Source organism: Mus pahari, chromosome 4 (genome assembly GCF_900095145.1).
Source record: "Mus pahari chromosome 4, PAHARI_EIJ_v1.1, whole genome shotgun sequence".
NCBI lineage: Eukaryota > Metazoa > Chordata > Mammalia > Rodentia > Muridae > Mus > Mus pahari.
The window spans coordinates 133,381,322-133,397,971 of NC_034593.1; the positions used below are offsets into that span (position 1 = coordinate 133,381,322).

Below are 16,650 nucleotides of genomic sequence, written 5' to 3' on the forward strand. Positions count from 1 at the left end.
AAAAAAAAAAAAAAAGAGAGAGAGAGAGATGGTAAGTATTTTATATCACATTTTCTCTATATATTCATATGGATAGTTTCTTTACAAATAAAACTACAAGTCAGATTCCATGGTAGATATGTAATGGGATAGAGACACCTCATCTGAACATTTTAAAAATGTGTGGAGACAATCATGACGAATGCAAACAACAGTGGTTTTCAGTTTTGATTTCCGGCTCCCACCAAGAACCATTACACTTCTGATGGCGTTAGAGAGCCTGCAGCCTGATGGATTTAAGTGTGTTGCAGCATTCACAGATTGGCCAATTTGTTCTAATTGAGACGATTATTTAAGAATCCTAAGTCATTACACATGGTAAATATTGTCAAGTTTCTGCAAGCCTTAAGATGATGAAGGGGCCAAAGTTCATTTGCCAGCTGTACTTCATTATAAGTCTTTATTTGAAAAGTCTTAATTAGCATGTGATTTTTAGAAATGTATTTTGGAGCACCAGTTGGTCTATGTTGGCTGTTCATTGTGTGAAAAGTGTACTTTAGTCTCTTTGACTCCACTTTTGCTTCTGTGAAAGGAGACACTTAGTATAGTTAACTGTTAATGATTTACCTAAAAATTTTAAGGTGGCGTTAATTAGATGGCATGATTTTGTTGTTGTTGTTGTTGTAGTCAGTGCTGGTCTTGAACTGCAGACCTATGCATGACCGTGGGGTGCGGGGGCTCAAGCCCAGGGCTTTATGTACATTAGGCAAGCGCTGTACCCACTGAGCCACATTCCCAGATCCCGGCTTGCATGATCTTTTTTTTGTTTGTTGGGTTGGGTTTTGGAGATAGAGTTTCTCTACATAGTCCTGGAGCTTACCCAGGTCTACCTGCCTCCTGAGTGCTGGGGTTAAAGGCTTGTGCCTCCATTAGGTCCTGCCTCCATCTCCTTCCCCCTTTCCCATAGTCTCCCCTTCCCCCTTTCTCTCTCTCTCTCCCTCTCTCTCTTATTCTATGTGTATTTTATGTGTGTGCCACCAGCATGCTGGGACCCACACAGTTAGAGATGGTTGTTAGCTGCCATGTAGAGGGCTGGGAATAGAACCTGGGTCCTCTAGAAGAGCAGAGGGTTCTTTTAAACACTCAACCATCTTAAGTGAGGTTGATAGGGCGTTACAGATTCCCATCTGTATCTTTTTTGAAGCATTTGAAACTCTGGTTTCATTATCTTTTTTTTTTTTTTTTTTTGTTTGGACAGTGTGTGTGTGTGTGGGGAGGCTGCTCTGCCAGCACCCCCAACATTAGTGAACGGTTTCTGATAGTCTTCTGGCTTTAAATTCTGTGCTGAGACAGTTTGGCCTTCCGGCCTTTGGAAGCAAGTGCAGCTTTTTTTTGTTTTGTTGTTTTGGAAGAGTGCCACGGAACATTGGAGTTGCTGGTGGCTGGAAAACTTTGAGAACTACAAAATCAGCAGAAAGTCGTGTTGTGTTGGTTTGGAAGTTCTGTGCTTCTAGATCAGAGATCCCCGGTCCAAGAGGTGGTGTCCGTTCGTTCTTTGAGAACATCTTGGGCTGTTTCCAGGTCCTTGGGGAGTAAGTGTTCTTCACTGTTGAAGAAGGATGCGTTTCCAACCATGTGCATATGGGGTCCTGGAAAACCTCCTTAAAGTGCAGGGTTAGAAGGTTTGGGCAGGGTCCTGGGGGTCTGCGTCTTCACAGGCTTTCAGCGGATCAGATGCTGTTTGGAAGGCCACACTTCAGTAAGGACCTGAAGTTCTCCTATCCCTCTGTTTAGGAAAGACTTCCTTACTTAATACTTGATACTTAAACTGACCCTGGTTAAGGCAAAGCACAGAGCTTTCTCTGTTTTAGTCTTGTATGGATAGTTAGTGCTTGCAGTAGTCTTTTTTTTTTTTTTTTTTTTTAATATATATATATATGAGTACACTGTAGCTTCAGACACACCTGAAGAGGGCATCAGATCCCGTTACAGATGGTTGTGAGCCACCATGTGGTTGCTGGGACTTGAACTCAGGACCTCTGGAAGAGCAGCTGGTGTGCTCTTAACTGTTGAGCCATCTCTCCAGCCTGCTTACAATCAGTCTTAATTGATCCCATCTCCCACCAGTCAACACTAGTGATTTTGGTATCTGCCGGCGAGGGGAGCGAGGGGAGCGGATAGGAACAGCAGTTAACAGAACCTGAGTTTCTGGACAGTTTTACTGCTTCCTTCACCGTAGGCAGTTTCTCATCCTCTTGTGGCTTCTTTCCTTGGGCTGCTGTGAAAACAGGCACTTGGCAGGCTTCGTGAGGATGCCACCTTGCCCCTGGTCATTAGGATGCCACTGGTGTGAGCACATTGGAGACTGAGGAATAAGGCCTGGGGGAGCCTTGAGGCTGAGCTAGCCAGCAGCCCAGCCACACAAACTTCCTTACTCTGCTCCCCTCTTCTGTGCCTCTCTCTCAATCTCTCTCTCTCTCTCTCTCTCTCTCTCTCTCTCTCTCTTGATTGCTGCCTGTTACTTTTGTAGAACTGAAAATGATATCAAGGTAGTCCTTTCTACTTTTTTAGTCTCAAAAGTGAGCATGCAGTGTGCTTGAGGGTTTTTATTACCTGTCACAAGGGGAGAAAAAGAAAAAGTACCTTTCCTTACCCTCTACTTCCTTTCAGATTTATCTACACACAGAGGTTCAATTTTCTTAAACAAAACCTAAGCATAGACTTCAATATCTGACGCTTATAAGAATATTTTTATTTTCTGTTTTTTTTTTTAAAGAGGACAGACACCACTCTCTTCAGTAGAGATTTTTTTTTTTTAAAGATTTATTTATTTATTATACAGCTACACTGTAGCTGTCTTCAGACACTCCAGAAGAGGGCATCAGATCTTCTTATGGATGGTTGTGAGCCACCATGTGGTTGCTGGGATTTGAACTCTGGACCTTCGGAAGAGCAGTTGGGTGCTCTTACCCACTGAGCCATCTCACCAGCCCAGAGATTTTAAAATAATGGAAAGATGCCCATGGATGCTGGACATGTTCAGTTAACGTTGAGGTGCCCAACTGCTTAGTCTGCTGATATTTTGAAATAGGGGTTAATTACTAAGCAGCTAAATGTTCACTAATCCTAAGGTATCTGACTTTATTATGAAATAGTTATTGAGAAAATAAAATTGGCTCAAGTAGTTTACCTCTCACTCTATAGCCTTTCTCTGTATCCACTGTTGCAATTATCTTACAGACTTTCAAAGTAAAATCATTTTCATTAGAACCTTTAAGTTATACCAATTAGCCTTTATAGTTGCAAGGGAGTTCTTTTTGCCCTACAACTTTGTATACTTATTTTTGTTACTTACATCTTCTTGTGTACTTACAATATGAAGCAAAATCTAACTTCCGAATCTGTGCAGCTGAATTAGGTGTTACTTTTTACCATGGAAGGGAAGGGAGGGAAGATGGCAATGGGCCTTCCAGGTTCATTGAGAGATCCTATCCAGGTGGGGAGCCGTGTTGTTGTGGAGGGCCCGAGTTTGGTTCTCAGTGCTCCCATGGTGGCTCACAACCTCCCATAACTCTGGTTCCAGGGGACCCTGCTGCCAGCCTCTGCTTTTACATGGATGCACACACATGTTCACACACTCTCATACCCTGCACACACAGGAATAAAACCAGTCAGTGTCTCATGGTGTAATTACTCTTTTAGTATTACATTTTCATTCGACACATTAGCTTGCTTAGATACAGGATGCTAAGCACTTTATTTTTCTTATTGCAGACCCTTGGAATGTAGTAAGTTCACATAGGTGCCTATCAGGCACAGTGTAGACTATGATGTGAAAAGCGGTGATAGCGCACAAAACAGTGTATCCAACTGGATACATGTTTGGGTGTTGTTAAGGAGCTCTGAGAAGACAAACAAGATGTGACTTCAACTTTGTAATTGTGTCAGAACTGTGTGTAACAGTGTCCCTCACAAGTCTGGTATGCTGTTACGTAAGAAGAGCTATGGACTGACTCATGAAGTAGATCTGGCTTTGGGCATCCTGGGCAGGAACATGTGATTCCCTGGGAGCCCAAAGCCCCAGTGACTCCTGGCTCTGTGCTTGTTATCTTTGGATGGGAAGGAGAGGGAACAGAAGAAAGAATTTTTTTTAATATAGGTTTTCTTTTTATTTATTTTTTTCTTTTCTTTTTTTGGTTTTTCGAAACAGGGTTTCTCTGTATAGCCCTGGCTGTCCTGGAACTCACTCTGTAGACCAGGCTGGCCTCGAACTCAGAAGTGCTGGGATTAAAGGCGGGCGCCACCACGCCCAGCTATTTCCAGATAGCTCTGGCTGTCCTGGGACTCGCTCTGTAGACCTGTCTGGACTTGAACTCAGAGATATGCCTGCCTCTGCCGGGATTGAAGTTGTGAGCCACAGGCTTGGCTGATTTTTCAGTTATGTATCTGTGTCCCTGTGAATATAGTGCTGGGGAGGCCGAAAGAGGAATCCGAGCCCCAGGGGCTAGAGCCACAGGAGCTGTAGGTGGGTGCTGATGTGGGTGCTGGGGACCCATGTCGGCTCTTCTGCAAGAGCATTAAGTAATCTTAACAACTGAACTATCTCCCCTGCCCCAAAGAAAGGCGCTCAGCGATCAAGTTTTCATCAACTAAAAATGTTGAAAGAGCAATTATTTCAGGGTGACTGGTACGTGCCAGGTTTGCGTGTGCTGTCCTGGATGCTGCAGAGATGGTCCTTGCTTCCCAGGCTTCTGCAAGATGTGAGTCAACGCCGGAAAGCAGTCTCTTCCACTTCCCAGTGTCTGGTCCAGACCAGCTCCCCGGCTGTTCTGAGTAGAAGTTTTAGTTTTCAGTCTATTTCAAACATATTGTCGATGCCTTATAAGGTCAAACACCATGTCTTTTGTTAGTGGGTGTCAGGGTAAGAGTGCCAGCTTTAGGTTAGGCTTGGTTTTGAATACCTCTTAAAATCAAAGAAGGTCACAGGAGGCAGATGACCCTTTCACGGGGTCACCTAAGACCATTGGAAAACACAGATATTTATATTACCATTCAACACAGAAGCAAAAGTCTAGTTACCAAGTAGCAACAAAACATTTTTTTTTTCTTTTTTGGTTTTTCGAGGCAGGGTTTCTCTGTACAGCCCTGGCTGTCCTGGAACTCACTTTGTAGACCAGGCTGGCCTCGAACTCAGAAATCCGCCTGCCTCTGCCTGCCCAGTGCTGGGATTGAAAGCGTGCGCCACCACACCTGGCTGCAACGAAACATTTTTATGGTTGAAGTCACCGCAACATGAGGAAAGAGCTCAACTGCACTAAAGGGTTGCAGCATCAGGAAGGCTGGGAACCGCTGCTGCAGAGTGGGGGTGATTTAGAGCTTCCTTGCTGCTCTCTCTCCCGCCTGGCACACAGTAGTCACTCACTGAGAAGATCAATGGCTTACATTGATTAATCTGCTTGATTGGTGCAAGTTTAGGATTTAAAAAGAGAATGAAAAAAAATGAATAAAAAATATACATTTTTAAGGATTTCTTTTTCAGTAGATGGAAGGTTATTGAAAGCCTTGATTATATATGAACTTAGGTTTTTTTTGTTTGTTATTAAGCTTATCGTAGCCAGGCAGTGGTGGCGCACACCTTTAATCCCAGCACCTGGGAGGCAGAAGCAGGCGGATTTCTGAGTTCTAGGACAGCCAGGGCTACACAGAGAAACCCTGTCTTGAAAAAAGAAGAAAAAGAAGAAAAAAAAAAGCTTATTGTAGCTTAAAATGTTATCACTGCTATTAGACCGCTCTGCTTTATTGGCTGTAGCTAGATGAATTAGCCATATGTACATTCAGTGTGTCACAACACTGTACTGGCATAATTTAAAAGCATGGCACAATCTCAGATTTCCACACATGAACGCGTGATAGAGGTGTGCTCAGCTTACTCACAGCCATTAGCACAACTCTTTGGAAGCATAAACATCTGTAGTTGCGAGTAATATAAGGTTCTTCTAACACTGTAACACTGTATTGACATAAACACAGATGTATGTATCTGGGGCCTTCACTGGATCATGGGAAAGGATTATTCTGTTCAGTATTTATTTGCTCCTTAGGTTTGTGCTTTGATTAAAGTTTTTAAATTTTGTTAAAATTTAAAGGCTATTATCACAAAAATTAATCTTTTTTTTTTTTTTTTTCGAGACAGGGTTTCTCTGTGTAGCCCTGGCTGTCCTGGAACTCACTNTGTAGACCAGGCTGGCCTCGAACGCAGAAATCCTCCTGCCTCTGCCTCCCAAGTGCTGGGATTAAAGGCGTGCGCCACCACGCCCGGCACAAAAATTAATCTTTATGAAAGAAAAAGAATGTTACTTATGTTTGATATTTGTATCATGAGTTGATATTATTGAGATAGCAATTAAAAGTGTACTTTAGGAACTTTCTAAAAATAATACACGCACACATTATATTATGGTAAGACTTGAGCACCGTTGTACTTTATAATAAAGACAATGCTAGCTTGCATTTTTTTCCTTAAAGTTTCATAACACTTATGTATCCGCTTAGATTTCTAAATTGAAATTAAATTTCAGTGGGAAAAATTAGTTTTTTGGTTTGATTTTGATCTACGAATATGATTAATGCCACTTTTATTTTTAAACATTTAAGTACCCAGTCTGCAGTGACATGCCTTTCCTCTGTGTTCTGTCTTTTGTCCTTTGAAGCAGACTTATTTGAGAATGTCTATGGGTCTCCACTGAAGAAAAGAGAACCTGAAGATGTAAGGAGTCCCGCCGAGCTTAGAGGTCACCAGCCCCTTAACAACATCACTGTTTCAAAGAAGCGCAATTGGCTGTATCAGAGCACTCTGAGATCTCAGAGTCTGGACGAGAGTAAGAGAAGCCAGGACAGACGCTATTTCTCCCTCTCCCCCGTGTCTCCGCCCAAGCATCGGCTATCCCACAGGGCACACTGCATGCATGCGGTGTGTAATGCTGCCAGCACTACAATATCCAGAAACAGCTCTTCAGCCTTTAGCGAAGACAATGATGCAGATGATGAAGGAGAAATATGGTATAATCCCATTCCTGAGGATGACAGCTTGGGCATAGCACATGTCTTGAGTCTTGAAGAGGCAAACACGGCCACCCTGAAGCTTCCTGTGAGCACGTTGTCTGCCAGAGATCTGATGAAGGCAGGGCCTCATAGTGAAGACAGAGGGGACGTCCAGACCTCACAGTCCAATGGAGTTAGTTATGCAGATTCCATTCATTCTACAGAAATTATGCAGCACTGCAAACAAAGGTTAGGACACAGGACACAAGAAAGCCCGGTGGCAGAGGACAGCCCTGTGTTGAAATCTGCTTTTACAGGTAAAGGTGGCTGTCCACTCGAGATTTCTTCTTTTTCAGGTCTTTGATAGTGCCTTGCCCTGCATATAGACGATGTGTGCTTAAACTTTGTCCTTATAAAGTGAAGGTGTCTCAGGCCTGGAGAGAGATGGCTTAGCTTTAAGAGAGCTTCCTGCTCCTGCAGGGAACCTGAGTTTGGGTCCCATCACCCACATCAGTTGGCTCACAATCATAGCTACCACCTACAACTCCCAGAGGATCCAACACCTATAGCTGGGTACATAATTTTGTATATTTAAGCATTTTTCATTTTATACTTGCTTCTCTTCTCATAGCTGTCTTGTGATTTGCTTGGTATAATTGTAGTTTCAATGAAAATCAGATTTTATGTTTTTAAATTTTATTGAATTTTAAGAATCAAAGCCATCTTGCACTCTCGGGCCTGTGTCCGCCCTTGTGTGTAAGTTGAGACACGCATGCTACAGGATGCATGAGGTCAGAGACAGCCTTGGGTGTCTGTCCTCACCCGAGTTCTTGTTTGAGGTAGGTCTCCTTTTGTGGGTCACCTGTATGAGCCACCTGTTTCCACTTCCCATCTCACTGCAGGAACACTGACTACAGACCACGCAAGCACACCCAATTTATTTACGTTCTGACGGTTTGAACTGAGGTTCTCCTGTTTATATAGCAGGCACTGCTTGGGAAACCATCGCCTCAGCCCCACATTTCTGTAGTATTAAGTTCCCTCTTGTCTGCAGTGGAAACTCTTTAACATATAGAATATTTCACTTTCACAATGAGTGACAGTAGAAACTGTTCACAGTTTATAAAAACATATAGAATATTAAATTCCTTAATAATTTAGGAAAACCCAGAGCGGTTTAATATAGTAGGTAGCCTATCTATGTTATAATAATTATATATATAATTATATAACTATATATATAATTACATACATGTTCTAGGGCAGGGAGCCAGGAGGGATGTTTTGTGATACACAGTACAAGGGATGCTTTGTCCCGTACGCGAACACTCCATTCCTTACTAGTTACTTACCAGAAAAGCCCAGTGTGCAAACTTGAAATGGTCGCAGTTCTGTACACAGACAGTATTGTCATTAGGATACAGAGATGGATGGACGGAGACTTTTTGTTAATGCTTTCAAGAAAGGTCATTTAATCTATGAACAAATAAACGTGTTCATATTTTAAACCTGAAGTAGTTTTGCCAAGATTATATTCTGGTCGTAATATTATTAGATCTTTATGTAAAGGAGTGGACAAAGCCTGAAAAATTAAATATTAAATAATTGCAATGACATTATGTATTTATTTATTTAATTTAAGGAAATTCTAGCCAGGCAGTGGTGGCGCACGCCTTTAATCCCAGCACTTGGGAGGCAGAAGCAGGCAGATTTCTGAGTTTGAGGCCAGTTTGGCCTACAGAGTGAGTTCCAGGACAGCCAGGGCTACACAGAGAAACCATGTCTCTGAAAACCAAAAAAAAAAAGGAAATCCTAATTTATGTATTTCAGAACATATTTTTATTTTGTTCAATTAATTTGAAAACTTTCTGGGAACATGTACAAACTCAGAAATGAAATCGATTAATCCATCATTTTTAACTGGTAGACTTATAGCAGTTAGCATAAACATCACTGCTTCAGCAGACCCAGTTCACCAAGAAGTTTAGTTGGATATACAATATCCTAGTAGACTTTCAGAACAAAGAAGGCCTCTTTGCTACCCAAATTATGGACTTACTTGATTTTTAACTTTTTTTTTTTTTTTAAATCAACACCACTTGGCTTTAGAGAGTATAAATACAGGAGCAGTATTGTGGTGTTGGAGTTCAGTTTCTGGTTGAATGTACTGAGATGGAGTCTTTTCTAGTTCCTCCAAAACTTCTGGTTCAGCACTCACTGCAAAGGGAAACAGGTACAAGGAGTCCTGGACCTGCATCCCAGGCTTCCGGACAGCAGGTGGGCGCAGGGCGCATCCACTTATCCAAATTCGTCTCTGTGCTGAGACCTGCTGAGTGTGTGCAGAACCAGTTTGCTTATACAGGAGGAACAGAACAGGAAGTCGGTCACTTCTCTTTATAATACTGTCCTTGCTGCTTTTTAAGGTCCCGGGATCATAGTCTCTACAAATAGGACTGAACTGAGAGCGATGGAGCCATCTTCTCCAAGCCCCAGCCCTGTGAAGAAAGGCAGTTCGATTACTTGGTCTTTACCAGATAAAATAAAATCTCCACGCACTGTGAGGAAACTTTCTATGAAAATGAAAAGGTTGCCAGAATTCAGCCGGAAGCTGGGGGCCAGGGGAGCTCTGCACTATGTGAATAGTCCGGATAGTACCCCTCCTTTGTCTAAATGGAACTGTCGAGAAATTCCTCAGAGTGTCAGTCTGACTTCCGGAAACACCACCAGGAACGTAATAAGCCGGTACCATCTTGATACCACCGTATCCTCTCGACACAGCTACCAGAAGAAACCCCTTGGGAGCTCGAAGTATTCCTGTAAGAATGGGTACCTCAGTGACGGAGACTCACCCGAACTTAGGACTAGATCTAGCAAGCATGGATCGGAGCACAAACTTGGGAAAGGGAGAGAAACCGTTCCAAGCAGTTGTAGCAAAAATGAACTAGACATTGGTGCCTTCAGACATTACAGCTTTGCGGATCAACCCAAATGCTCGCAGTACATATCCGGCCTCATGAGCGTGCACTTCTATGGAGCAGAGGGTTTAAAACCGCCCCGGATAGATTCAAAAGATGTCTTTTGTGCCATTCAGGTAGACTCGGTAAACAAAGCCAGGACGGCTCTGCTCACCTGCCGGACGACCTTCTTAGACATGGACCACACATTCAACATAGAGATTGAAAACGCACAGCATCTGAAGCTGGTGGTGTTCAGCTGGGAGCCCACGCCGAGGAGGAACCGCGTGTGCTGTCACGGCACAGTCGTCCTGCCCGCTTTATTCAGAGTGACAAAAACGCATCAGCTGGCTGTCAAGCTGGAGCCCAGAGGCCTTATTTATGTCAAGGTGACCCTGATGGAACAGTGGGAGAATTCTCTCCACGGCCTGGATAAGAACCGAGAAGCGGTGATGTTCGGAGTCGACATTCAAAAAGTTGTAGAGAAGGAAAACGTGGGCTTGATGGTGCCACTGCTGATACAGAAATGTATTGTGGAGATTGAAAAGAGGGGCTGTCAGGTAATGTACTGTTTCTCGGCTTTCTCCTTTATTGATTGGTTCTTAGGTCTTGGGAAAAGGAATTCAAGGTAAGGCTAAGTGGGGAAAAAAGATTTAGATATTTCTCCAGCCCTGAGTTAAATCATCACCACCACCATCACCATCTTGTCATCATTATTTTGGAGTGTGTTTCTTTTTTTTTTTTTTTTTAAAGATTTATTTATTTATTATATGTAAGTACACTGTAGCTGTCTTCAGACACTCCAGAAGAGGGCGCCAGATCTTGTTACGGATGGTTGTGAGCCACCATGTGGTTGCTGGGATTTGAACTCTGGACCTTCGGAAGAGCAGTCGGGTGCTCTTACCCACTGAGCCACCTCACCAGCCCCCTAGAGGGGGATTTTTAATCTGAAGGCTTCTATGGTGAGACAGAAGAGACCGGAATACGGCACCTGTCAGGATTCAGAAATCTAGTGGCCCATGTAGNGGATGGTTGTGAGCCACCATGTGGTTGCTGGGATTTGAACTCTGGACCTTCGGAAGAGCAGTCGGGTGCTCTTACCCACTGAGCCATCTCACCAGCCCTGGAGTGTGTTTCTTACCTTAGCTTTCGTTGCTGTGATTTGAGAGCATGCGACACGGTTCTGCAGTTCACGTCGTGACGTGTGTGGGGCTTTAGGGCTGGGAAGGACTAGATTTTCTTTACAGTGACTTGTCAGGAAAAGCCGATGACACAGAAAGGCTCAGCCCTTTAACAGGAATTTCTGCATGCCTTGAAATTCTGGGGCAGTTCAACAGTGGATTCCAGGGTCTGGCTTCACATCTGAGTTTAATCCCATGCTTACTCCCCACCGTCAGTCCTACGTGGTGGGTGATCACACTTGGCTCTTTACTCTGGGGCTGCATTCCAGATGCAGAGAGCTCCTACTGATAAGAACACATGTCCACGTCCACATTTTTTTTTTTTGATTTTTTTTTTTTTTACTATTTATGTATATGAGTATTTTGCCTGCATGATATGTGCCTGGGGCACAGAGGCCTGAAGAGGGTGTTGGATGCCCCGGAACTAGACTTATAGACCATGGTGAGTAGCTATCTGGGTGCTAGGAGTAGAACCAAGTCCCTGTGGAAGAGCTGCCAGTGTTCTCAACTGCACAAGCATCTTTCTATTCACCAAAGACAGGATGGCAAAGGCAACCTATAGAAGAGATAACGTTGTTATTTGTAACACAGTTTGAAAATGGTACCCAGAACAAGCAGGGTGTGTAAGCTGAGAGAACTTCAGTTCAGACACACAGTTCTGTCTCTGCGTTGTCTCTTTGGAGCAAAGTCTTTACGTGACAGTCCAACTTTCAGACAACTACATTTTATTCCTGAGGGTCTCCATTTCCTTTTCTACCCCCACCCTAGCCGTGTGTAGAGAGCTGGGAGATTTTCAATGTCATATTAACTAAAGAGCTCAAGCAGTGTTATATTTTAGTTTATTTTCTGAAAGATACATAAAACAGATACATAAAGACTTTTGTTTTTAGCAGTGATTCTATTTATATAAAAGTTTAGAAAGGTTTCTTTTAAGAGAGATTTTTCTGGGGGCTGGAGAGATGGCGCAGAGGTTAAGAGCACTGGCTGCTCTTCCAGAGGACCCACATTCACTTCCCAGCACACCCACATCGCAGCTCACAGTTGTCTGCAACTCCAGTTCTAGGGGATCAGACACTGTCACACAGACATACATGCAGTAAAGCATCAATGCACAGGAAATTTAAAAAAAAATTTTAAAAAAGAAAGAAAGGTTTTTTGGAACAACAAGATGGCTCAGCAGGTAAAGGTTGTTGATCTGAGTTTGATCCCTGGGACCTACACAGTGGAGGGAGAAAAGGAGTCTGTGACCTTCACACGTGGATAGTGGCACACTTGTGCACACACAACACAAATAACCAAGTGATAGTAATACAAAATAAAGGTTTCCTGTGGCCTAAAAGCTTTCCGCAGGGTATTTGGAATTGTGGTAGGTAGGTAGCTGAGGCTGGTCTTGAACTCCTGATCCTTCTGCACCACCGTACACTGTGAGAATTGTATTTTGGGGAGCTAGAGAGAGGGTGAAGAGTTCTTGCTACTCTACCAGAAGACCCAAGTTCTATTCCCAGCACCCATGTCTGGTGCTCATCTCTGCCTGTAACTCTAGTTCCAGGGGAGCCAGCCCTTCTGAACTGCATTCATATATAAACACATACAGACTTAGAAATAAATAAATCTTTGGGGGCTAGAGAGGTGGTTAGCAGCTAAGAGGACTAGCCGCTCTTGCCCAGGACTTGGATCTGATTCACAGTAACCACATGGTGGCTCACCAGTAATTCTACTTCCAGGGGACCTAACCCTCTTCTGGTTTCATGGGCATCAGGCAGGCACACGGTGCACAGATTTATGTGCAGGCAAATGTCTATCCATGTAACAAAGTAACAAAAAATATTTTAGAAAGTTGTGTATTGTTAAAGAAGTATTTGTTTTAAGTCTTTCCACTCTCCCCCACCAATACACACATGTAGAGAGAGGCCCCGATGAAAGAGGTTTCTTTCTTTTACCTGTACCGTGCAGGCTACCGCACATGACCACCGCACATGATCACCGCTCGTGTTTTGTTGACCTTTTGTCTTGCTTTTTTACTGTGAAACTATTTGAGATTCATACAAAGAGAGGGTGTGGCACGGACATACTCTTCCCGTGATGCTCTCAACGCTGTTGCCTTTGCTTCTTCTGATGGGAAAGGTCACTGCAGAGATCACACTCCTGGCCTGTTCTCTATAGCTCGAGCGCATTCACGACTTAGGACGCCAGCCTCTGAATCGAGGGCTACATCCTAAGCTTCCTTTCTTTGATACGCACGTTAGATTTTTGCCTCTATATCTTTTTAAAATCTGTAATTTGAGTCTTTGGCGATCAAATGTTTGATCAACTTATTGTTTACTGTCTTAAATAGTCCTTTAATCTGTCACAGGTCTTCAAGTTCAAAGGTATATATGCTTTCTTAGCATAAGATTTTACTACATTTAAATGGGCCTAAACCAAAAGGGCTACCATAAAATTGGTTTCTTTCACTGTGGAAGCATTTCCCTTGATCCTATCTAATATCTGGGCTTTATTTTCTTATGTATATATCTAAAAATATGTAGCATAGTCTAAAATATTAAACTTTTGTTATCTGTGGGTTTCTCTTGGTAAATTCTATTTGCTAGGTTGGACCCTGACAGAACCGACTCCTCTAGGTTTTATATCTGCCAGCCATCTGGATTTTCCTTTTAAATTATTTTTATTTTATGTGCGTGGGTGTTTGCCTCCATGCACGTCTATGTACCGTGTGTGTACGGCTGCCTGGGTTCTCAGCGTGTGTTTATTGAGATGGCGTGCTAGCCCTCACTTGTTGTTCTCAGTATGAAGAACAGGCTCAGGACTACAGTCATGACTTTGGAAATGAGAGTTGTCTTTCCGGCACGTTCCTCGGTTTTCCTTATGTGTCGCTGACCTCCTTGCCGTAGGAGCATTTTGCGTGGGTATTCTTTGAAGCAGATTCAGGTTTCTGACCGTGTTTTGGGTGTACAGAAAGTCATCTCTGAGGACTTTGGAGACTGTCGCTGCGGTCCTACATCAGACCGTCCTCTCTGCTCTTGTAGTTCAGTGATTGGGGGAGAAGGCAGTCATGAGTAAACCTGGACATTTCAGTTGTCTTCCTCATTTTCTAGATCTCTTAAAATTATATAGAGATAACTAATTCAAGCTTTCGAGGGTTGTTCATGCCTTGTTATTATTGCATGTTTTATTGTGAAATAATGTTCTGTCATTATTTTTTCAACTCAGGGTGACCGCTTCCTTAAATAACCTTTTTTGATTTGAAAGTATAGGTGACAACCCCTTATTCTCTGTAAATTTATTCCCTCCCGCCCTCCCTTCCTCCCTTCCTTCCTCCTATCTGAAATCACTCTCATGTAGTCCAGGATGGCTTTGAATTTGCTATGCAGCTAAGGTTGATCTTAAATTCCTGACCCTCCCACTTCCACCTCTCAAGGACCAGGCCTACAGACATGCGTGCAGCCACACCGGGTATTATGCTCTGCTGGGGGTTGTATCCAGGGCATCATTCTGTTTTATGAACTATATCCCCAGGTTGGCCTCATCTCCCTGGCTGTGTGTTGAACTTCCAAAGACTCAATAACTAGAATAGCTAGCAGTGTTTACCTTACAAGTATGCTCATTGTAGGTTCGGAGTGAGCACTGTGTATGTAACTCTATGAATTTTACAGTAGGCTTTATTTTACCTTTTTAATTTTACTTATTTTATTTCCTGTTTGTTTTTTTAAATCTAAAATAGGCTTTATTTTCTTCCGTCACTATATCATCAATTAATTAGAGATTTCAGAAGCTGCATTTGAGGTGTTAGATGACAGCCGGGTATTTTTGACTTCAGGTTCATGGGATTTATATTATGCCACCATATTCATCATCGTCTCCGTAACGTGGCATTTTGTTTCTAGGTTGTAGGCCTGTATCGACTGTGTGGTTCAGCGGCGGTGAAGAAAGAGCTTCGAGAGGCTTTTGAGAAGGACAGCAAGACTGTTGGTCTGTGTGAAAACCAGTACCCAGATATAAATGTAATCACAGGTAAAGGCGTGGGCATTATTTTGTGTTCACCTATAGGAAAGAATGTGGAGATACGTTTTTATAACCTATGTTTGATTTGCTTTTGTTTTAAAGTCCTACTTTCCTTCATAAACTACTGACTGTTTATTTTCTGAGGGGAGGCATTAAGATGCAGCTCGATTACTAAGCAGCCAACAGCAGACCCGTGTCTTCAGGAGAGAAGCAGCCGCAGGAGTCGCCTGACTGGCAGTCGGGTGACTGATTAAAGAACTTAGACTCCCTAGGCAGAAGGGCCCGTTGAAGTGTTCGGAGTAGCAGACTGCAGTCATTAAAGGCATCTCGAGGGATGTTAATCAGGCAACTGCGCTTGATGGACTGAAGAGAAGACAGGGAGAAAGTCGGGGAACCCTGGAGATCTCAGGGGTGGGGGGACCTGGGGGACACACATCCGAGGGAACTTGGTTCTCTCTGCTGAGGAAAAGCTATCGTGGGAATCGGGGTGTTCCTCTCTCCTCCCCGAGTCAAGATCTCACTAGGTAGCTCAAGCTGGCATCAAATTTGCAATCCTCCTGCCTCAGCTTTCCAAGTGTAGGGGTTATAGGTCAGTACCACCATTCCCAGCATGAGGAGACTTATTTGTCCCTGCGGCAACTGTAGCCCCGAGTATAGCATTGAGAACAGTACCAGCAGCCAGCCGTGGGGCACTGAAAAAAATGGAAGCTTGAGAGTAACTGTCATAGAGAAGTCAGTCCTTGGATTGTCCATAAAAGCGTAAAAAGATAAGAACTTTGGCAATCTCTAAACTTTGGAGGTAGGCAAAGAAGACAGAACCTTGGAGAGTTATTTAAAAGAGACAAAGTCTGGGAAACTGGAGCCGGCAGAGGTTAAGGTTACAGGCCGCACTGCAGGGTGTGTGTGGGTGTGTGTGTTGGAGGGGCCTTCTGAGAGGAGAACAGGAAAAGGCGCTTGAATTAGCCTGTGGGGAGGTTGCTCATAACCTTAATCTGCCCAGTCCAATTCCTTACTGTCTTATTTAGGGGTTTACTGCTGTGAACAGACACCATGATCTTTATTAGGAGAACATTTACCTGGCTTATAAGTTCAGAGGTTCAGTCTATCATCACCATGGTGGGAAGCATGACAGTATCCAGGCAGGCATGGTGCAGGCAGAGCTGAGAGTTCTACATCTTCATCTGAAAGCTGCTATTGGAAGGCTGACTTCCAGGCAGCTAGGGTGAGGGTCTTAAGCCCACATCCACCGTGACACACCTACTCCAACAGGGTCACACCTCCTAATAGTGCCACTCCTGGACCTAGCATATACAGACTTTTATATTTTGGGCAGATAAACCAAGCAGCAGACCAGGCCAAGGTGTTCCACGTGGGAGAGGTTTATTATGCGGGAGTGGGGGAGCAGCGAAGCGGGTAGAAGGGTAGAGAAGAGCAGAGAGAGAGAGGAGGAGTTGGCTTCCTCTCTTATACAGAAAATGACGTCACACCAGTGA

At 43.6% G+C, this 16,650-nt stretch overlaps 1 protein-coding gene across 2 annotated transcripts in view; it reads left to right on the forward strand.

Moving 5' to 3' along the window:
* The window catches only part of Syde2 (synapse defective Rho GTPase homolog 2), a 39,691-nt gene that overhangs the window by 4,369 nt on the left and 18,672 nt on the right, over positions 1-16,650 (forward strand). Inside the window, exons 2-4 of one of the 2 annotated variants that reach the window (XM_021196672.2) lie at positions 6,693-7,337; positions 9,444-10,534; positions 15,040-15,166. In XM_021196672.2, coding sequence (XP_021052331.1) covers positions 6,693-7,337; positions 9,444-10,534; positions 15,040-15,166 — 1,863 coding nt within the window. Of the gene's footprint in view, positions 1-6,689; positions 7,338-9,443; positions 10,535-15,039; positions 15,167-16,650 lie in introns of both variants that reach the window. The other variant, XM_029538068.1, reaches the window with a different exon arrangement.